The following is a 27,031-nucleotide window of genomic DNA, read 5'->3' on the forward strand; positions in this document are numbered from 1 at the left end:
TGTGACCTCAGAATCTTGTGACATAGATTAATTTCAAAGAACAGAACTTTAGAAAAGAAGGAATTTCTTTAAAAGAATAAGGATAAGAAATTGATTAGAAAGAATAATACTTACATGTAAACATATTTCGCTGGGTATAGAAGTTATCACATTCAGGTCCCTTTTGAACACTGATATGTTAGCAGGCTGACTCACAGCCACATTGGACAGAATCTTAGAGCCTGTCTGCTGAAAATTAGGGGACTGTGCAGGACTATCTTGAATTCCACTGTGACTGATGCCTATGACTTCTGGCACTGGACATGAGAGCGTATCTTCAGCAGAGGAAGAAAATGGAGAGTCTATGCTTTGGGTATCCTTCTGACTCTCAGGATAGATGCTAGATATGCTATGCTCCTGATAGAGCAAGTTTCTTAATTTTTCATCCAGAGTTTTAATTCGGTTGTCTGCAAACTCCATTTTTGGAGGTCTTTCCCCATCTGATTCCAGGACAGTAGAGGGTAGAAGGGTAGTCAGTTCAAGGCCAGGGGTCTGAGTGGGAATGACCATCTTAGGAGAACTTGCTTCAGTGTTCACTGTGGTTTCTCCTTCTTGGGAAATCAACTCTGCATCCATAGTTGGTTGCTGCACTGCTAAGGATTGAGGCTTTTGATCAGACATAAATGCCAGAGTTGTAAGAGAGTTACCAGAAATCTGAGTTGACTCGCCAGGAGGGACCATAAGTACATCAGCCTGACTGGCAGCTTGGTGACATGGATATGCAGGTAGAAATATGCCTGCTTGGTTGGTTTGTCCCTCACATTCAACTGGAACTGCACGAACTGAAGTAGCAGTATAAGTTGAACTACTAGCAACTGATGCCATTATCTGCCTGTCATCTTCCACTTGATAAAATACAGCTTGCTGCTTAGTGTCTACACTGGCATATTCAGAAATCTTACCATCAACTACATCCTTGAGTTCTGATTTGGAGGCAAAAAGTACACGCTGGCAGGGATTATTTTCTAGAGTGAGCAGTGTATCCTGTGATATTTCCTTATTACTTGTGGTTCTTGGACCTAGAACAATAACAAAGAATAGCTAGGCACATATTAATAAATACAAAGCATGGACTAGTACTCAAACTCAAAGGGGACAAGAGGAGCAAGGGACAAACAAGAATCTGTGTGAATAAGTGTTATAAATAAGATTCAAAATACACAGAATTCAACCTGCCAAGCGAAAAAAAAACCTTTATTTTTTCATAAATATTTTAAAATGGCTTAAGTTACACCTTAACAATAGCATCTTCAAAAATGCTTATGAAAATTCTCATAAGAATGAAATACCCATGAAAACAAGTTAAAGATATGGTATAAATTTTATATCCCCATCTTCCAAGTCTGGATGAAGCTGACAGACAACACTTACCAGAAAGTAGAGGTAACCCAGGAACTGTAGACATGGACTGCTGAAGAGAAGGAGGAGACTGAGCCTCACGGTTTCTTATTGTTTGATTGATACAGAATCGCCACCGACCAACTGGAGATGACTGAGGAGCAGATTCATCTGTAGAAAGAATTTGCAAAAATTAATAGGCTAAGCAATTGTCAACATGTTTACCCTATTGATTAAGAAAACCAGGTTGAAACACCAATTTGTCTTGTATCTCCATTTCCAATAGCACTAGGATTTGCCAGTACAATGCTGGCAAATACTCTAAACAACTGAGCACAAGATATCTTTAGGGAAGGATTTTAGAATCTATGAAACAAACACTATATCAATAGCAATAAAAGCAGGGCACAATTTGGGGGAGAAAATGGAAAACATTTTCTCCAGCTGTTCTGATCCTGATTATGATGACACTTATGCAAATCTACAAGTATTAACATTTACAGAACTATACCCCAAAAGAAAAAAATCAATTTTACTGTATGATGACTTAAAAACAAAGTCCCTACACCTTTACTCCTACTTTGTAAACTTATTCAAATAATTATTTTTTAAACTTTAATCTACTTTATCAGTTAGAAATCTGCTCAAATTCCTCCTAACAAGGAAAAGAACATAGAGGAGGACCCTGGCATCCTAACACAAAGTAAATTTCAGGGTAATGGTATCTGATTTCATGACTCCCACACCACCTGTTGCTTCTTCATGTTGTTATAATTCCTTCACAGGTCCTCATTTGTCTATGGCTCTTCGCCCCCTCCCAGATACTCTAAATATAACCATGACCAGAGCTGAAAAGAATGGAGAGATAAAGTCATCAGAAAAGAAAACAGAAGACCCCATTTTTAGTCCCTGGAAGTTTATCTAGTATCTGATTTACAAAAACTTATCAGTGATCAGAGCAGGTAGAAGCATAATATTAGTGGAAGGAAATCAAGATATAAATGACTATATTAAAAAATGAAGCAAACTTAGAACATAGGGATATCAGTTAAGAAAGGTTCTGTCCATCTCACATCAGTGGTTAAAAAAAAAAACTTACCAGTTGACTTCAAACAGTAAAGCCGTTAAAGGTCATCAGTACTGTGACTGCTTTTCTGGTAACATACCATGCAGCAACTCGGAAATAAACTAATTTGATAAAGAACCAACACTTGAAGGAAACCTACAGAATGGTTTTACTTCTTACATCCAGGCTAAAAAGTCCTTTTAAAGTGTGGGAAAACCTACATTAACAATTTATTAATTTCCTTTATTGGCAAACATCTTTCCCAACGAAGTTGCATAAACTTTCCAAATGTCTTGCTTCAAAAGCCACATGGTAAATTTTATTAAATATACTTACTGCTGGTCTGAGTGGATGCAGAATTTATCTGTACTTGTTCAGATGATCCTGTCTGAATTAAAAATGAATAGATAAATAAAGAAGTTCCTGATACATATCTGAGAAGACCTATTTGCTAAATAATTGTTCTTACTTGGCTACTGTTGGATTCCACAATTATAGAGTCAGTTCCAATGGCTCTATCTATAGCAGAGTGGGCATGAAGGATCTCCTGGGCCTGACCTACAATAGCCCTCAATTCTTCTACAAATTTTTCTTTCTCGCTTTCCAGCACAAAGTTATCTTCAACCTGTCCAAATGTAAAAATAAATCTATTAAATTTAGTTTCTTCAAAATTATAATATTGTATCCACAGTGACTATCTTAAAGAAAAATAAATTAAAATTAACTATTTAGATACAAATGCCACAACAGAATTAAAAAACAACCAGCACTAAAGGACCACACAGTACATTAAATTATTCTATTTGGAGACCACTGATGTTTGTCAGATTGATACTACCTACCAGAGAAGAACACAGCATTTAAAAAAATATCTTGCATTCTATAAATTATCATTTGAGGAACACAACTGAGGCAATGTTTATGTTTAAAACTAGGATGTCCAAACCCAAAAGTTTTTAAATCACAAATCACAAAATGAAACATCTCTAATGACGATAAAGCATGGCCTGGAGACAGTTCATAAAATATGATGTTAAACAAGAGGCAGAAATGACAACGTTAACTTTTAAAATGTTTAATTCTGGGGGTGCCTGGGTGGCTCAGTTGGTTAAGCATACAACTTCGGCTTAGGTCATGATCTCACGGTTTGTGGGTTTGAGCCCAGCATTGGGCTCCGTGCTGACAGCTCAGAGCCTGGAACCTGCTTCAGATTCTGTGTCTCCCTCTCTCTCTGCCTGTTCCCTGCTCACATTCTCTCTCTCAAAAAAATAAATAAACGTCAAAAAAATTTAAACAAAACGTTTAATTCTGTTTCTACAAGAATACATATCTGAAGAAAATTAGCAGAAACAAAAGCATTATGTACTCTTCCCGCCACCCTTACTTATCCCCATGAAAATAGGGCAAAACTACTAACTTAAGCCTAACAATTCAAAAAAAAGTATGAAAACTAAATGAAATGATGAACATTACTTGACATCTATAGGTAAGATGGTATATAAGTAGCTACTACATTAGAATTACCTGGACTATTTCATAAACTACTGATGCTTAGGCCTTAACTCCAAAGATTCTGATTTAATTAGGGACCGAGGCAATGGATTTGTTTTTAAAAGCTCTTAAGGTGGTAAGAACCACTGACCTAGATAATGTCTTAATAAAACACTCTCATATTTTAGAGATTAGTATAATAAAATGAAAGAAGGTAGACTTACTCTTGATCATAAGCAGTTTATCTTTGTGCAAATTTTAAAAACTAATGGTACCCTAAAAAAAGATTGCTCTGAATAAATGAGGGGAAAGGATGAGAGGAAAAAAGAGATGGAATGCCAGATGGAAGGTAATCTGGTTTCATTGTACTTACCATATAATCTGCAATATCTTCTGGTGCGTCACCATCAGCATCAAACTTGAAGGTGACCATCTTGTTGTTGTGTGTCTCCAACTGACACTCCACCATGTTGTCTCCAGATGTTGACACCTGGGCACAAACATTTCACCAATTTAAGAGTCAGTTATTATCTTCTATTTGCAAATGGACAAAGGAACGTCTAGATGAGTTAACATACAATATATAGAAAAATAGTTTAAATTGTTGAAATTCTAAGAAGGTTGTTTTTCCCTGTTGAAACACTGCCTTAACACCCATTCTATGACAAATAAAAGACTTAAATTAGCAAAATGTTAGAACTGTGATCCTGTGGAAAAGAAAAATTTAACTTTTATGAAAACACAAAGTCTGAACAGTCACTGTATTTTGCCGAAATGCAAAGTTTATTTAGTCCTTCATTTCCAAAATTCTCTTAATCACACAAATTAGCACTTTAAGCAATAGAAAACACACTGCTAATGGAAATGTATACTGGTCCAACCTTTTTGGATGGCAATCTAGCAACGCGAATTTTAAAAATTGTTAAATCTTCATATATTTTCACTACTTTTATTGATTTAATTTAAATTGAAGTATAATTAACAGTTATATTGGATTCAGGTGTACAACATACTGGTTTAACAATTCCACACATTACTCAATGCTTACCATGGTAAATGTAGTCACCATCTGTCACAAGACAACATTATTACACTCTCATTGACTTTAGTCCCTTTGCTGTACATCATCCCCTACAACAACCTCTCCTCTGCCAACCATTTTTGTTCTCTGAATTTTTTAAGTTTATTTTTTTATTTTGAGAGAGAAAGAGAGAGAGAGCATATGGAAAGGGGGAAGGGGCAGAGAGAGACAGGGAGAGAGAAAGAATCCCAAGCAGGCTCCACACCGCCAGTGCAGAGCCCGATGCGGGGCTTGAACTCACGAACTTCAAGATCATGACCTGAGCCAACATCAGATGCTTAACCCACTGAGCCACCCAGGCTCCCCTGTTCTCTCAGTTTAAGAGTTCAGTTTTCTGCTTGTCACTTTTTTACCTATTAATTCTACTTCTAGCAATGAATCATTAAAAAAAACAGGGATCTTAAAAAAAAAACAGGGATCTTTATATAGATCTGTGGTCAAGAGTGTTTGCTACAGAGAAAGAGACATGCACAGACATACAGACAAAAGGAGAGAGAAAGACAAAAAGAGAAGAAACAGACTGGCAGACAGAGATAGACTGATAGAAACAATTTAAATGAATAATAACAGAAGTGATTATTAAAATATTGTATCTCTATACAAGGGACTATCTAAGGCAACAATTTAAAATATGTTACCGGGGCACCTGAGTGGCTCAGTGAGTTGAGCATCCAACTCTTGATTTCAGGTCAGGTCATAATCCCAGGGTCAATGGATCAAGCCCTACATTAGGCTCCAAGCTGAGCAAGAGCCAATTTAAAATTATCTCTTTCCCTCTGCCCCTCTCCCCTGCTCACTTGCTCTCTCTCTCTCTCTCTCTCTCTCACTGTAAAATAAGAAAAATATTTTAAATATTATGCTACTGAAAAATTACAAAGTGACACAGGAAAATGCACATGATATATTAAGTTTTTAAAAATGGAGAATATGGGGCACCTGGGTGGCTCAGTCAGTTAAGCATCCAACTCTTGATTTTGGCTCAGGTCATGATCTCATGGTTTGTGGGACCGAGCCCTGCAATGGGTTTTGCACTGACAGCCCTGAGTCTGCTTGGGATTCTCTCTCTCAACTTGTCTCTCTCTCTCTCTCCCATAAATAATGAATGAAAGAAAGAAAGAAAGAAAGAAAGAAAGAAAGAAAGAATATGACTTCTCAAACTATTGCAAAAAATAGAAAAGGAAGGAAAACTTCCAAATTCATTCTGTGAAACCAGCATTACAAAACCAGATAAAGACATACAAAAAAAAAAGAACTACAAGCCAAAATCACTGATGAACATAGATGCAAAAGTACTCAACAAAATACCACCAAACTGAATCCAATAACACATTAAAAAAATCATTCACCACGATCAAGTGGAATTTTTCCTGGGATGCAAGGGTGGCTCAATATTTGCAAATATATCACTGTGATACATACATCAACATGAGAAAGGATAAGAACCATATGATCATTTCAATAGATGCAAAAAAGCCTATGACAAAGCACAACATCCTTTCATGATATAAATCCTCAAGAAACTAGGTTGAGAGGGAACGTACCTCAACATAATAAAGGCCATATATGAAAAATCCACAGATAACGTGATGTTCAATGGTGAAAAACTGAAAACGTTCCCCCTTAAGGTCAGGAAAAAGTCAAGGATGTCTACTCTCACCACTTTTATTCAACATAGTACTGGAAATCCTAGCCTCAGCCATTAGACACAAAAAGAAATAAAAGGGATCCAAATTGGCAAGAAACAAGTAACCTTTTGCAATTTGAAAATGACATGATGGTGAAAACCACCAAAAAACTAATAAATGGATTTACAAAGGTTGCAGGATACAAAATCAATGTATAGAAATCAGTTGCATTTTGGGGCGCCTGGGTGGCTCAAATGTTTAAGCATCTGACTTCAGCTCAAGTCATGATCTCATGGCTTATGAGTTTGAGGCCCCCGTTGGGCTCTGTGCTGGCAGCTCAGAGCCTGGAGCCTGATTTGAATTCTGTGTCTCCCTCTCTCTCTCTGCCTTTCCCCACTTGTGCTCTGTCTCTGTCTCTCTCTAAAAGAAATTGAAGATAATACAAACAAATGGAAAGATATTCCATGCTCATGAATTTGAAGAACATATATTGTTAAAATGACCATATAACCCAAAGCAATCTACAGATTTAATGTAAACCTCACCAAAACATTTTTTTTTTACCGAACTAGAAAAAAATATCCTAAAATTTGTATGCAAACACAAAGGACCCAGAATTGCCAAAACAATCTTCAAAAAGAAAAATAAAGCTAGATGTATGACACTTCCAGACTTAAAGTTATACCACAATGCTATCATAATCAAAAGAGTATGGTACTGGCACAAAAACAGACACACAGATCAACAGAACGGGACTAAAGCCCAGAAATAAACCCACAATTACATGGTAATTTAATCTTCAACAAAAGAGACAAGAACACACAATTGGAAAAGGCTCTTTGAAAATTACTGTTGGTAAAACTGGAGAGCTACATGCAAAGGAATGGAACTGGACCACTTTTGTACACTATACACAAAATAAATGCAAAATGGATGAAAGAACTAAATGTGAGACTTGAAACCATTAAAGTCCTACAAGGGAACACAGGCAATAATTTCTCTGACATTGGATATACCAATATTGTTCTAGATATGTCTGCCAAAGCAAGGGAAATATAAGCAGAAATGAACTATAGGGACTACATCAAACTAAAATGTTTCTGTACAACAAAGGAAACAATCAACAAAACTAAAAAACAATGTACTGAATGGGAGAAGATATTTACAAATGACCTATCCAATAAAAGGTTAGTATCCAAAATATATAAAGAATCAACAACAGCCAAACTATGGACAGAGTGTAAATGTCCATCGACTAATGAATGGATAATGAATGCATAAAGAACATATGGTGTATACATGTATGGGCATGCATGCGCGCGTGCGCGCGCACACACACACACACACACACACACACACACACACTGGAACATTACTCATCTTCAAAAAGAATGAAATCTTGCCATATGCAACAATGTGGATGGAGCTAGGATGTATAATGTTAAGCGAAATAAGTCACTCAGAGAAAGACAAATACCATACAATTTCATTTATATGTGGGATTTAAGAAACAAAAAGGATGAACATATGGCAAGGGGGGAAAGAGAAGAGAGGGAAAAAAAACCACAAGAGACTCTTAATTCTAGAAAACGGACTATGGGTTGATGAAGGGAGGGGAGTGGGAGATGAGCTAGATGGGTGGTGGGTACTAAGGAGGGCACCTGTGATCACTGTTTTTCTTTTAATATGAAATTTATTGTCAAATTGGTTTCCATACAACACCCAGTTGGGATGTCCAGCTCATCCCAACAGGTGCCCTCCTCAATGTACATCACCCACTTTCCCCTCCCTCCCACCCGCCATCAATCCTCAGTTTATTCTCAGTTTTTAAGTGTCTCTTATGGTTTGCCTCCTTCCCTCACTGTAACTTTTTCTTCCCCCTTCCCCTGCCCCATGGTCTTCTGTTAAGTTTCTCAGGATCCACATAAGTGTGAAAATATATGGTATCCGTCTTTCTCTGCATGACTTATTTCACTTAGCATGACACTCTCCAGTTCCATCCATGCTGCTAAAAAAGGCCATGTTTCATTCTTTCTCATTGCCAAGTAGTATTCCATTGTATATATAAACCACAACTCCTTCATCCATTCATCAGTTGATGGACATTTAGGTTCTTTCCATAATTTGGCTATTGTTGAAACTGCTGCTATAAACATCGGGGTACAAGTGCCCCTATGCATCAGCACTCCTACATCTCTTGCATAAATACCTAGTAGTGCAATTGCTGGGTGGTAGGATAGTTCTATTTTTAATTTCGTGAGGAACCTCCACATTGTTTTCCAGAGTGGCTGCACCAGTTTGCATTCCCACGAACAGGACAAGAGGCTTCCTATTTCTCCACATCCTCTCCAGCATCTATAGTGTCCTGATTTGTTCATTTTAGCCACTCAGGCTGGCGTGAGGTGGTATCTGAGTGTGGTTTTGATTTGTATTTCCCTGACGAGGAGTGATGTTAAGCATCTTTTTATGTGCCTGTTGGCCATCTGGATGTCTTCTTTAGACAAGTGTCTATTCATGTTTTCTGCCCATTTCTTCACTGGATTTTTTTTTGGGGTGTGGAGTTTGGTGAGCTCTTTATAGATTTTGGATACTAGCCCTTTGTCCAATATGTCATTTGCAAATATCTTTTCCCATTCCGTTGGTTGCCTTTTAGTTTTGTTGACTGTTTCCTTTGCTGTGCAGAAGCATTTTATCTTCATGAGGTCCCAATAGTTCATTTTTGCTTTTAATTCCCTTGCCTTTGGAGATGTGTCAAGTAAGAAATTTCTGCGGCTGAGGTCAGAGAGGTTTTTTCCTGCTTTCTCCTCTAGGGTTTTGATGGTTTCCTGTCTCACATTCAGGTACTTCCTCCATTTTGAGTTTATTTTTGTGAATGGTGTAAGAGAGTGGCCTAGTTTCATCCTTCTGCATGTTGCTGTCCAGTTCTCCCAGCACCATTGGTTAAAGAGACTTTTTTCCATCGGATATTCTTTCCTGCTTTGTCAAAGATTAGTTGGCAATACTTTTGTGGGTCCAATTCTGGAGTCTCTATTCTACTACATTGGTGTCTGTGTCTGTTTTTGTGCCAATACCATGCTGTCTTGATGACAGCTTTGTAGTAGAGGCTAAAGTCTGGGATTGTGATGCCTCCTGCTTTGGTCTTCTTCAATATTACTCTGGCTATTCGGGGCCTTTTGTGGTTCCATGCAAATTTTAGGATTGCTTGTTCTAGCTTCGAGAAGAATGCTGGTGCAATTTTGATTGGGATTGCATTGAATGTGTGGATAGCTTTGGTTAGTATTGACATTTTGACAATATTTATTCTTCCAATCCATGAGCACGGAATGTTTTTCCATTTCTTTATATCTTCTTCAATTTCCTTCATAAGCTTTCTATAGTTTTCAGCATACAGATCTTTTGCATCTTTGGTTAGGTTTATTCCTAGGTATTTTATGCTTCTTGGTGCAATTGTGAATGGGATCAGTTTCTTTGTCTTTCTGTTGCTTCATTGTTAGTGTATAAGAATGCAGCTGATTTCTGTACATTAATTTTGCATCCTGTGACTTTGCCAAATTCATGTATCAGTTCTAGCAGACTTTTGGTGGAGTCTATCAGGTTTTCCTAGTATAATATCATTTCATCTGCAAAAAGTGAAAGCTTGACTTCATCTTTGCCAATTTTGATGCCTTTGATTTCCTTTTGTTGTCTGATTGCGGATGCTAGCACTTCCAACACTATGTTAAACAACAGCGGTGACAGTGGACATCCTGTCGTGCTCCTGATCTCAGGGGGAAAGCTCTCAGTTTTTCCCCATTGAGGTTGATGTTAGCTGTGGTCTTTTCATAAATGGCTTTTATGATGTTTAAGTATGTTCCTTCTATCCCGAGTTTCTTGAGGGATTAAGAAAGGATGCTGAATTTTGTCAAATGCTTTTTCTGCATCTATTGACAGGATCATATGGTTCTTTTCTTTTGTTAATGTGATGTATCACATTGATTGATTTGCGAATATTGAACCAGCCGTGAAGCCCAGGAATGAATCCACTTGATCATGGTGAATAATTCTTTTTATATGCTGTTGGATTCGATTTGCTAGTACCTTGTTGAGAAATTTTGCATCCATATTCATCATGGACATTGGCCTGTAGTTCTCTTTTTTTTGCTGGGTCTCTGTCTGGTTTAGGAATCAAAGTAATGCTTGCTTCACAGAATAAGTCTGGAAGTTTTCCTTCCCTTTCTATTTTTTGGAACATCTTGAGAAAGAAAGGTATTATCTCTGCTTTAAATGTCTAGTAGAATTCCCCAGGGAAGCCATCTGGTCCTGGACTCTTATTTGTTGGGAGATTTTTGATAACTGATTCAATTTCCTTGCTGGTTATGGGTCTGTTCAAATTTTCTATTTCTTCCTGTTTGAGTTTTGGAAGCGTGTGGGTGCTTAGGAATTTGTCCATTTCTTCCAGGTTGTCCAGTTTGTTGGCATATAATTTTTCATGGTATTCCCTGAAAATTTCTTGTATTTCTGACGGATTGATTGTAATAATTCCATTTTCATTCATGATTTTATCTATTTGGGTCATCTCCCTTTTCTTTTTGAGAAGCCTGGCTAGCGGTTTATCAATTTGGTTTATTTTTCCAAAAAAACAACTCTTGGATTCATTGATTGCTCTAATCTTTTTTTAGATTCTATACTAAACAAATACTGCTTATTTCTCGTCTGATCTTTATTATTTCTCTTCTGCTGAGTTTGGGGTGTCTTTGCTGTTCTGCTTCTATTACTTTAACTGTGCTCTTAGATTTTATATTTGGGATTTTTTTTTTATTTCATGAGATAGGCCTGCATTGCAATGTATTTTCCTCTGAGGACTGCCTTTGCTGCATACCAAAGCATTTGCAATGTTGTATTTTCATTTTCATTTGTTTCCATAATTTTTTAATTTCTTCTCGAATTGCCTGGTTGATCCATTCATTCTTTAGTAGGGTGTTCTTTAACCTCCATGCTTTTGGAGGTTTCCCAGATGTTTTCCTGTGCTTGATTTCAAGCTTCATAGCATTGTGGTCTGAAAGTATGCATGGTATGATCTCAGTTCTTGTATACTTATGAAGGGCTGTTTTGTGACCCAGTATGTGATCTATCTTGGAGAATGTTCCATGTGCACTCGAGAAGAAAGTATATTCTGTTGCTTTGGGATGCAGAGTTCTAAATAGATCTATCAAGTCCATCTGATCCAATGTATCATTCAGGGCCCTTGTTTCTTTATTTATTCTTCTCTCTAGATGTTCTTTCCATTGCTGTAAGTGGAGTTAAAGTCCCCTGAAATTACCACATTCTTATCAATAAGTTTGCTTATGTTTGTGATTAATTAATACATATTTGGGGCTCTCGTATTCGGTGCAGAGACATTTATTATTCTTAGCTCTTCCTGATGGATAGACCCTGTAATTATGATATAATGCCCTTCTTCATCTCCTGTTACAACCTTTAATTTAAAGTCTAGTTTGCCTGATATAAGTATGGCTACTCCAGCTTTCTTTTCATTTCCCGTTGCATGATAGATAGTTCTCCATCCCCTCACTTTCAATCTGAAGGTGTCCTCAGGTCTAAAATGAGTCTCTTGTAGACAGCAAATGGATGGGTCTTGTGTTTTTATCAATTCTGATACCCTATGCCTTTTGGTTGGAGCATTTAGTCCATTTGCATTCAATGTTATTATAGAAAGATATGGGTTTAGAGTCATTGTGATGTGTATAGGTTTCATGCTTGTAGTGATGTCTCTGGCACTTTGTGGTCCTTGCAACATTTCACTCACAGAGTCCCCCTGAGGATCTCTTGTAGGGCTGGTTTAGTGGTGATGAATTCCTTCAGTTTTTGTTTGTTAGGGAAAATCTTTATCTCTCCTTCTATTCTGAATGACAGACTTGCTGGATAAAGGATTCTTGGCTGCATATTTTTTTCTGTTCATTACACTAAAGATTTCCTGCCATTCCTTTCTGGCCTGCCAAGTTTCAGTAGATAGGTCTGCAACTACCCTTATGTGTCTACCTTTGTATGTTGGGGCCAATGTATCCCTAGGTGCTTTCAGAATTCTCTCTTTATCCTTGTATTTTGCCAGTTTCACTATGATATGTCATGTAGAAGATCGTTTCATGTTATATCTGAACGGAGTTCTTTGTGTCTCTTGGATTTCAATGCCTATTTCCTTCCCCAGATCAGGGAAGTTCTCAGCTATGATTTGTTCAAGTACACCTTCAGCCCCTTTCTCTCTCTCTTCTTCTTCTGGAATTCCTATGATGCGGATATTGTTCCATTTGATTGCATCACTTAGTTCTCTAATTCTCCCCTCATACTCCTGGATTTTTTTATCTCTCTTTTTCTCAGCTTCCTCTTTTTCCATAATTTCATCTTCTAATTTACCTGTCTCTCCTCTGCCTCTTCAATCCGTGCTGTGGCCGCCTCCATTTTATTTTGCACCTCATTTATAGCATTTTTTACCACCTCATGACTCTTTTATAGTCCCTTGATCTCTGTAGCAATAGATTCTGTTGTCCTCTATGCTTTTTTCAAGCCCAGTGATTAATTTTATGACTATTATTCTAAATTATTGTTCTGTTATATTGCTTAAATAGGTTTTGGTGAGTCGCTACTTCCTGGCATTTCTTTTGAGGAGAATTCTTCCGTTTCATCATAATTTGGGTAGTTTTCTATCCTTTATTCGTTTTAATTTTTTTAATGTTTTTATTTATTTTTGAGACAGAGAGAGACAGAGCATGAGCAGGGGAGGGGCAGAGACAGAGGGAGACACAATCCGAAGCAGGCTCCAGGCTCTGAGCTGTCAGCACAGAGCCCGATGTGGGCCCAAACTTATGGACTGTGAGATCATGACCTGAGCCAAAGCGGACACCCAACCGACCGATCCACCCAGGTGCCCCAAGTCCTTTATGCGTTTTAAAAGCTTGTGTGCTCTGCACCTGCAAACACTGCTATATTAAAGGAGCGTTATATACTGTCCAAGGCCTGACCCTTCAGGAGGTGTTTAATCGGGGATTGTTACTTGCTCTCTGTTGTTGTGACTTTGGTTATTTTATTACCCTACTCGTAGTAATATTTTGTACCCTCCACCAGATTTGTTCCTTGGAGTAGCCCTGTAAAGGAAAACAGACAGACAAACAGGAGACAAAAACATGCAAACACACAAGCAAATAACACAAACAAATAAACAAAAACAAAAACCTAACGGCTAAAAACCAAAAACCCAAAAACACAGACTACAAGTAAAGAAGAGGTTGGAGGAAGTGCTGAGGGAAAAGCACATCCAAAGAGAAATGACAACAGTGGGGCGGGGGATAAACGCTGATTGGGCAGTTGATTAGTCAGAGAGACTAAAAGGCTTAATCCAGAGAGAGAGAAAGGAAAATAAAGAAGGAGGCGGGGAAAATGAAATGAAGATAAAATTACCCATACAGAGAAACTATATGGCTTGATTATTCCAGAGAGAGAGAAAGGAGTGTAAAGAAGGAGGTGTAGAACATGCATCAAGACAATGCATTAAATATGCCTGTTTAGACAGACCAAAAACCAGAGTAACCAGCCAAGGGGAGGGAAGAGATAAGGAGGAGAAACGGCGGGGGGGGGGGGGGGGGGGCGGGAGCGGCAGATGAAGGCAGGTTCTGTGCTATCATGGAGCCCTCCAGGGAGGGAACCACTTTCTCAAGCTGCAGACTGAGCCTGTGACCTACAATCGCACCCAGGCGTGGCTCCCCTCCTCCCCAGCTGTGCGAACAGGGAGCTGGCCCCAGTCCGAAGAAAGACCCGCAGTTAGAGATTGGATCCCTCTCAGTCTCAGTCCGAGGTCTTTCTCGAGCACTGGGTTTTGTATGTAAGTTATCAATCACCAAATTCCGTTCCTGAAACCAATACTGCACTGAATGTTAACTAAAATTTAAATATAAAAAAAATTTAAAAACATCAATATATACATAAATCATTATGTTGTACACCTTTAATGTTTATAATGTTATATGTCAATTATATCTCATAAAACTTAAAAAAAATAAAAATTAAAAAAAACAAAATATATGAAAAACTTCTAAAACTCAACACAAAAATATAAGCCCATTACAGAATGTTCAGAAGAGAGTCAGAGCTTGGGAAGATGGTGGAGTAGGAGGATGCAGAGCTCAACCCTTCCTACATTTTCAACTAGATATCATCCACACCCAAGTCAATAAACTGGAGAGTGATCCAAAGACAGGCAAAACAAACTCCACAACTAGAGATGAAGCTGCATTTGAAAAGTTAAGAAGGTCAGAGGCCAAAGAGGCTTCCCACAAAAGGAATGAAATTATGTGCATAAAGAGAGCAGAGAAACTGACCCTCACACCAGGGAGTTCACAGGAGGAATACTGATCCCCACAAAGTTTGGCTCTAAGAACCAGAGGGGCAGGGGCACCTGGGTGGCAAAGTCTGTTGAGCACCCGACTCTCGATTTCAGCTCAGGTTATAATCCCAGGGGCATGGGATCAAGGCATGCAACAGGCTCCACACTGAGCACAGAGCCTGCTTAAGATATTCTCTCTCTCTCTCCATCTGCCCTGTTTGCGTTCTCTCTCTTAAAAAACCACACACACACACACACACACACACACACACACACACACACAAAAGAGGGACTACATTCTATGAGTTTGTAACACCAGTGGGGCTTACAACCTGGAGCTTTATAGGTCAGCTGACTTAGCACTGGGCAAGCCAGGTGGGTGAATGACAGGTGGGTTGCCACACTTAAAGAGACAGCAGAGAGGCAACATAAAAATGGCAGCTTATACAAAGCCAGGGGAAACAGGAGTCAGATCTGTTCATACTGATTTTGGACTGTATTGGGGACTTTTCCTAAAATGAGGGAGCTGGCACATGCCATTTTTGTCCCCTGCCCATAGCATAAGCACAGAGACACCTGCAGAAGGCGAGACTGCACAGACGCTTGCTACCTAACCCACCAGCAGTATTCCACACCCATGAGTTCTGCTGAGGATTGCCTACTCCAAGCCTGCAAGCCTTGGCCCTATACTCAGGGCAAATTATGTTAAAGACACACAGGTACCCTGCCTAGCAACAGGTGCACAGCTGCCAAAGGGCAACAGGCATGTCACCAGCACCATATCCAGCTATGCACACCCACCACCCTCATGTATCCTGCACAACTGTGATCCCCAGCCACCATCGCACATTGAGCCCAAACTCATGGCCTGGCCTCAATGGCACATAGTCCCCAGGGGTTGTGGGAGGGGGGATGGGCTAAATGGGTAAGGGGCATTAAGGAATCTAGTGAAATCATTGCTTCACTATATACTAACTAGTTTGGATGTAAATTTTAAAAAATAAAAAATAAAGTTAAAAAAATAAAAATTAAAAAAAAAAGTACAGGGAAACAAATGAAAATGAAAACACAATGATCCAAAACCTCTGGGATGTAGCAAAAGTGGTTTTAAGAGGGAATTTACAACAATACAGGTCTACCTCAAGAAGGAAGGAATATCTCAAATAAACAACCTGACCATGCACCTAAAGGAGGTAGAAAAAGTACAACAGTCAAAACCTAAAACCAGAAGAAAAATGGAAATAACAAAGATGGGATTAGAAATAAAAGATATAGAAACTAAAAACAAAACAAAGCAAAGCAAAGCAAAACAAAACAAAACAAAACAAACAATAGAACAGATCAATGACACCAGGAGCTGGTTCTTTGAAAAAAATTATAAAATTGTTAAACCTCTAGTCAGACTTGTCAAGAAAAAAGAGAAAGGGCTCAAATAAATAAAATCACAAATGAGAAAAGAGAAATAACAACTAATATCAAACGTATAATCATAAGAGAATACTATGAAAAACTATATGCCAACAAATTGGATAATCTAGAAGAAATGGATAAATTCCTAGAAACATATAAACTACCAAAACTGAAACAGAAGGAAATAGAAAATTTGAACAGAGACAACCAGCAAAGAAATTGAGTCAGTAATCAAAAAATTCCCAACAAACAAAAGTTAGGGACCAGATGGCTTCACAGATGAATTTTAACAAAATTTAAAGAAGAGTTAATACCTATTCTTCTCAAACTATTCCAAAAAAACAGAAAAGGAAGGAAAACTTCCAAATCCACTCTATGAGGTCAGCATTACTCTGATACAAAATCCAGATAAAGACACCACTCAAAAAGAGAACTACAGGCCAATATCCCTGATGAACATAGATGCAAATAATCAATTTTGAAAAGGAAAAGCAAAGTTGAAGACATCACAATTCTGGATTTCAAGTTATACTCCCAAACTATAGTAATCAAACAGTATGGTACGGGCACAAAGAGACACAAAAACCAATGAAAAGAAATAGAAGATGCAGAATAAACCCACAACTTCAGGGTTAATTAATCTTTGACAAAGCAGGAAACAATATGCAATGATAAAAGGATAGTCTATTCAACAAATGGTGTTGGAAAAACTGGACAGCAACATGCAAAAGAATGAAATTCCACCTCTTTCTTATACCATACACATAAATAAGTTCAAAATGGATTAAAGATCTGAATGTGAGACCTGAAACTGTAAAATTCCTAGAAGAGAACACAGGCATTAACTTCTTTGAAATCAGCAGTAGCAAATTCTTTCTATTTATATCTCCTGAGGAAAAGGAAACAAAAGCAAAAATGATCTACTGGGATGACATCAAAATAAAAAGCTTCTGCACATCAAAGGAAACAACTAAAAAAACTAAAAGGCAACCTATGGAATGGGAGAAGATACTTGCAAATTACATATCCAATAAAGGGCTAGTATGCAAAATATATAAAGAATTTATAAAACTCAACATACAAAAACAAATAATTGAATTAAAAAGTTGTCAGAAGACTTAAACAGACATTTCTCCAAAGAAGACACTCAGGCCAAAAGACACATGAAAAATGCTCATCATCACTTATCATCACGGCATTGCAAATCAAAACTATAATGAGATATCACCTCACACCTGTCACAATGACTAAAATCAACAACACAAGTAACAACAGGTGTTTATGAGGATGTGTAGAAAAGGGAACCCTCATGCACTATTGCTGAAAATGCAAACTGGTATAGCCACTGTGGAAGACAGTATGGAGGTTCCTCAAAATGTTAAAAACAAAACTACCCTATGATTCAGTAATCACACTACTAGGTGTTTACATAAAGGAGACATAAACACTAATTCAAAGGGATACATGCACCCCTATGTTAATAGCAGCATTTACAGTAGCCAAGATATGGAAGCAGTACAAATGTCCATCGATTGATGAACGGATAAAGAAGATATGGGGTGCCTGGGTGGCTCAGTTGGTTAAGCGTCTGACTTCGGCTTAGGTCATGATCTCACAGTTCATGAGTTTGAACCTCTGTGCTGACAGCAGAGAGCCCACTTTGGATCCTCTGTCCCCGTCTCTCCACCCCTCCCCCAATCATGTACATGTACTCTCTCTCTTCAAAATAAACATTAAAAAATTTTTTAAAAAGATATGGTTGGGGTGCCTCAGTGGCTCAGTCAGTTGAGTGTCCGACTTCAGCTCAGGTCATGATCTTGCAGTCTGTGGGTTCGAGCCCCGCATTGGGCTCTGTGCTAACAGCTCAGACACTGGAGCCTGCTTCAGATTCTGTGTCTCCCCCTCTCGCTGCCCCTCCTCCCTCTCATGCTCTGTCTCTGTCTCTTTGTCTCACAAATAAATAAACATTAAAAAAATTTAAAGATACGGTATATACATACAAAGTAGGTTACTCAGAAATAAAAAAGAATGAAATCTTGTCATTTGCAACAAAATGGATGGAGTTCAACAATATAATGCTAAGTGCAATAAGTCAGTCAGAGAAAGACAAATACCATAAGATTTTACTCATATATAGAATTTAAGAAACAAAACAAATAAGCGGAAGATTAAAATAAAAGAGAGAAGGAGAGAGAGACACTCAAGAAACAGACTCCTAACTATAGAGAACAAACTGATGATCACCAGAGGGCATGTGCATGGGGGATGGATAAAATAAGTGATGGATATTAAAGAGTACACTTATGATGAGCACTAAGTGATATATATGATTTTTGAGTAACTATATTGTACAACTGAAACTAATATAACATTGTATGTTAACTATACTAGAATTAAAATTAAAAACTTAATGAAATTAAAATATGTGTGTGTGTGTGTTCAGCAAAAAAAAAAGGAAGAATATGAAATTATATAATGGTTTAAGCATCCATCCAAGATGTATATACCAATTAGTTAGAAATATCAGCTTTAAAGTTTGGATTCCAATCAGACTATCAATTGCTAGTTCAATGACCATAGGCAAATTGCTTTACCCCTCTAATCTTCAATATCTACATTTGTAAAGATGAGTATGCTAACACCTATCATACAGGTTTATTGAAAGATTAAATGATAAAACAAATGCATAACATTTAAGGTGTCTACCAAAAAAGAAAACATTTGCTACTATTACTAGCACTATTACAACCTTAATAATGTAAAATACTATACATACATATAGAAAAAAGATGAAAAAAGTGAATTTCATTTTCTTCCTTGTATTTGGCCTATACTTCCTAATACATAATATTCTTATCAGAAAAAATTTTAATGAGAGAAACATTAGCGCTTCACATGCTTTATACTCACCTCTTAAGAAACATGGCCCCTCTCTGTCAACACAGACCTCTACACACACTCTCAAGCAAATAATATTTACACACTGACCTGAAGCACAGTAAGTTGGAATTTAGTCCCCTTCTCTGATCGAGGACAGGAAGCTCTTCTTTGTTTGATCCGATCTTGTTTGCCATTTCCATATAGGTTATCAGGAGTATTGATGTTTTCCTTCACAGCTGCCACATCTTGATTCAGACTAGTTATTAAAAAAAAAAAGCAACTCCTATTCAATTTCTCAGAGCAAACACTATGCCATAATTCTCAAAGCCCAATATTTAACCCAAATCAGAATTATCATTGGAAATTCTATGATAGCTAGAATAATTCCATTCTCATGGCAAAATTCTAGACAACTTCCAATTATAAAATAATACATTATGAATTTAAGGAAAATAAATAAGAAATATAATATGTGAGAATATACAAATAGCAAATTGTATACCCATTTAAGGGTGAATTTAATAGTATGTGAATTATATCTCAATAAAGATGTTTTTAAAAATTATGAAACACTGAGATAATATGTATTTATTTGGCAATCACCTGACACTAGTGGGAATGAAAGAAAAACAGTGTCAGTGATGGACCTCTGTGGAACCTTTTATCAGAGGATTCTCTTGATCAGCTTTATCTTGTTTGTTTTTTGGGTATATTATTAATTTGTTCAAATAAAACTTCTAAAAACCAATTTTCACTCAAAATATACCTGTTTATGTGAAAAAAATCAATAGGGTATATATAGATAGACCAAGTGAGGAAGATAGGAATAGGGCAAGAGAAAGAACAAAAAATGAAAATCCAATGAAGAAAATGTACTAGTGGGTTGTTGGAAGATAGCAGTGGAGTAGGAGTACTCTAAGCTCACCTTGTCCCACAAATACAACCAGATAACTATCAAATAATCCTAAATACACCAGAAAATGACCTGAAGACTGGCAGAGCATACTACACAACTAAAGGTAGAAAAGAGGCCACATCGAAGAAGGTAAAAAGTGCAGAGATGTGGTTGGGGAGTGAAATAGACCATGACCATGGGAGTGGAGAGAATGCACTGGTTGTAGAGAAGGGTGAGACGGACTAACACGCAGGGGAGTGCTTGGGGGAAACAAATTCCATAGCAATTGGCTTGTAAAGCAAGAGGGGCCAAATTTCATGACTACTGGCAACTAGAGGGGCATAAAGTCTGGAGTTTTAAAGGTCACCGGGCTTGGCTAGGATACAGCATGGAGGGCATTATGTTGCTCTTGCAGAGAAGGCAGGCAAACAACCTGTGGTTATACAGCACAGAAACAGTGATATGAAAAGTACCTGGCACATACAGTGGAGAGGGTTGTTTATTTTGGACTACATCCAAGAGAGGCAGTGTTCACGGAGAGAAATCTTCAGGAAAAAAATAACAAGACAGTGCCATTTCTCTCCACTGACCCTAAGCATAAGCACAGGGACACCTATAGGAACCAACACAACACCAACACTCGCTTACACCAAGCCCTGTCCCCCATATTCCAGTGGAACCACCCTTCTCATTTTCCAGTGATGCCTTAGCAGTCCCCTCCTCTAGAAAACTGGCCCCAAACCCTGCTCACACCACACCTTCCCACTCAGGAGTTTTGAGGAGCCTCAGTTACAGCAGCAGTGGCAACAGGTCTCATTTCACAAACAGACCAGAGCACACCTAAGTTAAAATGTGCCACATTCAGTCCAGGGACCAGACATTCCTTGTAATAGGCAAACAAAGCCTCTGTAGACGACTGACCTAAAGGATACAGCGGCAAAGACAAAACATAAGAGCACATGCAGAACACACTGGAGACACTCCAGGAAGCACCAGGCCTAGGGAAACAGGGGACACTACATGGCAGGGCACTACAGGATCTCTTCATCATAAGATCATTATCCTGAGGAACAGAAGATGTAGCTTATTTCCTAACACAGAAAATGGGCACAGAAATGTAGGTAAAATGAAAAGACAGAGAAATTTATCCCAAATTAAAGAACAGTACAAGGCCATGTCCAGAGATCTAAGCAAAACAGAAATAAGTAACATGCCCAATAGAGAATTTAAAGTAATGATCACAAAGATACTCACTGGACTTGAGAAAAGAGTGGAAGACATCAGTGAGACCCTTAACACAGAGATAAGGAATAAAATAGCATTGATAAAGGGCTCAATAAACCAAATGAGAAGCATGCTAGATGGAATGAAGAGCAGGATGGAAGAAGCAGAGGAACAACTCAGTGACCTAGAAGACAGAATAATGGAAAGTAATCAAGTTGAACAAGAGAGAAAAGAACTATGAAAAATGAAAACAGACTTAGGGAACACAGTGACTCCACCAAATGAAATAGTATTCATATTATAGGAGTCCTAGAAGAAGGAAGACAAAAGAGGGTACAAAATTTACTTGAAAAAATAATAGCTGAAAACTTCCCTGATCTGGGGAAGGTAACAGACATCCAGATCCAGGAGGCACAGGGAACTCCCATCAAAATTAACAAAAGGAGGTCAACACCAAGATATATTGTAATTAAACTGGCAAAATATAGTGATAAAGAAAAAAATTTTAAAGCAGCAAGGCAAAAGAAGATACCCAAAAGGCTAGAAACCCAAAAAGGCTAGCAGGGGATTTTTCAGCAGAAACTTTGCAAGCCAAAAGTGAGTGGCCTCATATATTCAAACTGCTGAATGGGAAAAATCTGTAGCTAAGAATACTCTATTCAGCAAGGCTATCAATCAGAATAGAAGGAGAGATAAAGAGCTTCCCAGGCAAATAAAAACTAAAGGAGCTCATGACCAAAAAACCAACCCTGTAAGAAATATTTAAGGGGACTCGTTGAGTGGAAAGGAGAGACCAAAAGTGACAGTATAAAAGTAGGAAACAAAAGGAGTAAAAAATAATATTTCTGTCAAAAATCAGACAAGGCATTCACAAAATAAAAGGAAAATTTGTCAAATATGTAAATACGTGAAATATAAAATATACCTAAAATGTGGGCAGGAGAGAAGTAAAGAATGGTTCTAATTTTAAATGATGATAAAATTAATATAGACAGCTATATGCATAAGAGGTTATATACAAACCTAATGTTAATCATATATCAAAAATCATTAATAAGTATGTAAAGAACAAAGAGAAAAAATCCAAATATATCAATAAGGAAAATCATCAATGATCAGAGAAAATGATCAGAGAAAATCTTCAGAAACCACAAAACAAATAATAAAATGAGAATACATTATCAATAATTACTTTGAATATAAATGGACTAAATGCTCCAATCAAAAGACATCGCCAGCACATATACTAAAAGACATAGGAGGACAGAATGGAAAGAAAGCAAGACAAATCTATATGTGGCTTATAAGAGACCCATTTTAGACCTAAAGACACAAGCAGAATGAAAATGAGGGGGTGGAGAAATGTCTATCATAAAAATGGATGTCAACAGAAAGATGAGGAGCAATACTTATATCAGAGAAAATAGACTTTAAAACAAAGACAGTAACAAGAAACAAAGAAGGACACTATATAAGCATAAAGGGGATATCCAACAAGAAGTTGTAACAATTCTTAATAACTAGGACACCCATCTTACGAGCAACAAAAGACATAAAACAGTTAATAACAAACATAAAAATCAATAATAATACAATAATAGTTGAGTACTTTAACACCCAACTTACATCAGTGGACAGATCATTTAAACAGAACATCAACAAGAAAACAATGATTTTGAATGCCACACTGGAACAGCTGGATTTAATAGATACATTCAGAACATTCTATCCCAAACAGCAGAATACATGTTTTTTTAAAGTGCACATGAAACATTCTCCAGAATAGATCACATATTAGATCTCAAAACAAGTCTCACCAAATTGAAGAAGTTTTAAGTCATACCATGCATATTTTCAGGCCACAATGCTACAAAACTAGAAGTCAACCACAGGAAAAAAACCTGTAAAGATCACAAATACATGCAGGTTAAATAACATGCTACTAAACAATGAATGGCTCAACCAGGAAATCAAGGAAGAAATAATAGCACATGAAAACAAATGAAAATGAAAACACAAGGTTCCAAAACCTCTGGGAAGGAGCAAAAGCAGTTCTAAGAGGGAAGTTCAAGGCAATTCAGGCCTACCTCAAGAAGCAAAAAAAAAAAAAAAAAAAAAAAAAAACCACCTCAAATAAATAACCTAACCTTACACTCAGAGAAGACAGAAAAAGTACAACAAACAAAACCTAAAACCAGCAGAAGGAATGAAATAATAAATATTAGAGCAGAAATAAATGATATAGAAACTAAAGAAACAATAGAAAAAAATCAATGAAACCAGGAACTGGTTCTTTGAAAAAAATTAATAAAATTGGTAGACCTCTAGTTAGACTTATCAAAAAAAAAAAAAGGAGAAAGGACCCAAATAGACAAAATCACAAATAAGGGAGGATAAATAACAGCCAACACTATAGAAATATGAACAATTATAAGAGTGTATTATGAAAATCTATATGCCATCAAACTGGACAATCTAGAAAACATGGATAAATTCATAGAAACATATAAACTCCCCAAATTGAAACATGAAGAAATAGAAAATCTGAACAGATGGATAACCAGCAAAGGAATGGAATCAGTAATCAAAAAACTCCCAACAAACAAACGTCCAGGACCAGATGGCTTCACAGGCAAATTCTACCAAACATTTAAAGATGAGTTAATACTTACTCTTCTCAAACTATTCCAAAAAATAGCAAAGGAAATAAAACTTCCAAATTCATTCTATGAAGCCAGCATTACCCTGATACCAAAACCAGATAAAGACACCATAGAAAAGAGAACCACAGGCCAATATCCCTTATTCCTGCTGAATATACATGCAAAAGTCCTCAACAAAATACTAGCACACTGAATCCAACAATACGTTAAAAACATCATCCACCACAATCAAGTGGGACTTATTCCAGGGTTTCAAGAGTGATTCAATATTGGCAAATCATTCAATGTATTACATCATATCAATAAGAGAAAGGATAAGAACCATATGATCATTTCAATAGATGCAGAAAAAAAGCATTTGACAATGTACAACATTGATTCTTGATAAAAACCCTCAACAAAATAGGTTTAGAGGAAACATATCTCAACATAATAAAGGCCATCTACATAAATCCCACAAGCAACATCATACTTAATGGGGAAGAACTGAGATTTTCCTTTAAGGTCAGCAACAAGACAAAGATGTATACTCTTACCATTTTTATTCAACATAGTACTGGAAGTCTTAGCCACAGCAATCAGACAACAACAACAAAAATAAATAAAAGGCATCCAAATTGATAGGAAGAAGTAAAATTTTCACTATTGCAGATGACATGATACAAAATATAGAAAACCCAAAAGACTCCACCACAAAACTACTGGAACTGATGAAGAAAAGCAGTAAGGTCACAGGATACAAAATCAATATACAGAAATCTGTTCCATTTCTGTACACCAATAATGTAACAACAGAAAGAGAAATTAAGAAAGCAATCCCATTTACAATTGTACCAAAAATAATAAAATACTTAGGAATAAACCTAACCAAAAAGGTGAAAGATCTGTACTCTGAAAACTATAAAACACTGATGAAAGAAATCCAAGATGACACAATGAAATGGAAAGACATTCCATGCTGAGGAATTAGAAGAATAAATATTGTTAAAATGTCTATACTGCCCAAAGTAATCTACATATTCACTGCAATCCCTATCAAAATACCAACATGTTTTTTCACAGAACCAGAATAAATGATCCTAAAATTTGTATGAAACCACAAAAGACCCTGAAAAGCCAAAGCAATGTTGAAAAAGAAAAGTAAAGCTGGAAGCATCACAATTCCAGACTTCAAGTTATATTACAAACCTGCAGTAATCAAAACAGTACAAAAATAGACACATAGATCGATAGGACAGAACAGAATTCCAGAAACAAACCCACAACTATAGGTCAATGAATCTTCGACAAAGCAGGGAAGAATGTCCAATGGGAAAAGAATGTCTCTTCAACAAATGGTGTTGGGAAAACTGGACAACATGCAAAACAATGAAACTGGATCACTTTCTTACACCATATGCAAGAATAAATTCAAAATGAATTAAAGACCTAAACATGAGACATGAAACCATAAAAATCCTAGAAAAGATCACAGGCAGTATGTTCTTTGACACAGGCTGTAGCGACTTCTTTCTAGGATGTCTCCCGAGGCAACAGAAACAAAAGTAAAAATGAACTATTAGAACTACATCAAAATGAAAAGCTTCTGCATAGCCAAGGAAATAGTCAACAAAACTGATAGACAACCTACTGAATGGGATAAGGCATTTGCAAATGACATATTCAATAAAGGGTTAGTACTAAAAATATATAAAGAACTTACAAAACTCTACACCACAAAGACAAATAATCCCAATTTAAAAATGGGCAGAAGGAATGACCAAACATTTCTCCAAAGAAGACATTCAGATGGATGACAGACATATAAAGAGATGTTCAATATCACTTATCATCAGAGAAATGTTATCAAAGCTACAATAAGATATCTCACACCTGCCAGAATGCTTAAAATCAACAACAGAAGAATCAACAAGTATTGGTAAGGATGTGGAGAAAAAGGAACCCTACTGCACTTTTGGTGAGAATAAAAACTGTTGCAGCCACTGTGGAAAACATTACGGAGGTTCCTCAAAAAGTTAAAAATAGAACTATCCTATGATCCAGCAATTGCACTAAATGGGGATTTACCCAAGGAATACAAAAACACTAATTCAAAGGGATACATGCATACTAATGTTTATTGCAGTATTATTTATAATAGCCAAATTATGGAAGCAGTCCAAGTGTCCATTGATTGATGAAAGGATAAAAAAGAGGTGGTGTATATATATACAATGGAATACTATTCAGCCATAAAAATGAATGAAATCATGCTGTTTGCAATGACATGGTAGAGCCAGAGAGTATAATGCTATGCAAAATAAGTTAGAGAAAGACAAATACCATATAATTCCACTCATATGTGGAACTGAAGAAAAACAAATGAGCAAAGGGAAAAAAATTTAGAGAGGAGAGAGAGACAAATGAAGAAACAGACTCCTAATTATAAAGAACAAAGTGAGTATCACCAGAGTGGAAGAGGGTGAGGGGAATGGGTTAAATAGGTAATGGGGATTAAGGAGTACACTTGTCATAATGAGCACTGTGAATTGTTTGAAGTTGTTGAATCACTATATTGTACAACTGAAACTAATAAAACATTGAATGTTAAAAAAATGAAAAAAACACATATTTAAAGGAAAAAGGGAAATATGGTATATACATGTTTACACATACCCATGTGTGTACGTACACACACACACACACACACACACACACACACACACAGGAATACTATTTGGCCATAAAAATGTATGGAGTCTTGCAATTTTAACAACATAAATGGACCCTGAGGACATTATTTTCCTCACTATATTTCTCATGCTAAGTGAAATAAATCAGAAAGAGAAAGAAAAATATCATATGATCTTAGTTATATGTGGAATTAAAAGAAAAAAAAACAAGCAGACTCATATATACAGAACAGATTAATGATTAATCATTGCCAGAGGTTGTCAGACATGCGAAATCAGGTTGGGCAGAATGGG

The 27,031-nt window shown here is 37.0% G+C and overlaps 1 protein-coding gene across 1 annotated transcript in view; it reads right to left on the reverse strand.

The window, feature by feature from the left end:
• WNK3 (WNK lysine deficient protein kinase 3) overlaps positions 1 to 27,031 on the reverse strand; it is a 191,740-nt gene that overhangs the window by 45,668 nt on the left and 119,041 nt on the right. The window contains exons 12-17 of the mRNA XM_049643249.1: positions 19,392 to 19,539; positions 4,308 to 4,424; positions 2,913 to 3,068; positions 2,780 to 2,831; positions 1,411 to 1,548; positions 115 to 1,058 (exon numbers count right to left, since the gene is read on the reverse strand). Of these exons, the coding sequence (XP_049499206.1) occupies positions 115 to 1,058; positions 1,411 to 1,548; positions 2,780 to 2,831; positions 2,913 to 3,068; positions 4,308 to 4,424; positions 19,392 to 19,539 (1,555 nt within the window). The remainder of the gene's footprint in view (positions 1 to 114; positions 1,059 to 1,410; positions 1,549 to 2,779; positions 2,832 to 2,912; positions 3,069 to 4,307; positions 4,425 to 19,391; positions 19,540 to 27,031) is intronic.

The sequence above is a fragment of the Panthera uncia genome, chromosome X (assembly GCF_023721935.1).
Source record: "Panthera uncia isolate 11264 chromosome X, Puncia_PCG_1.0, whole genome shotgun sequence".
Taxonomy (NCBI): domain Eukaryota; kingdom Metazoa; phylum Chordata; class Mammalia; order Carnivora; family Felidae; genus Panthera; species Panthera uncia.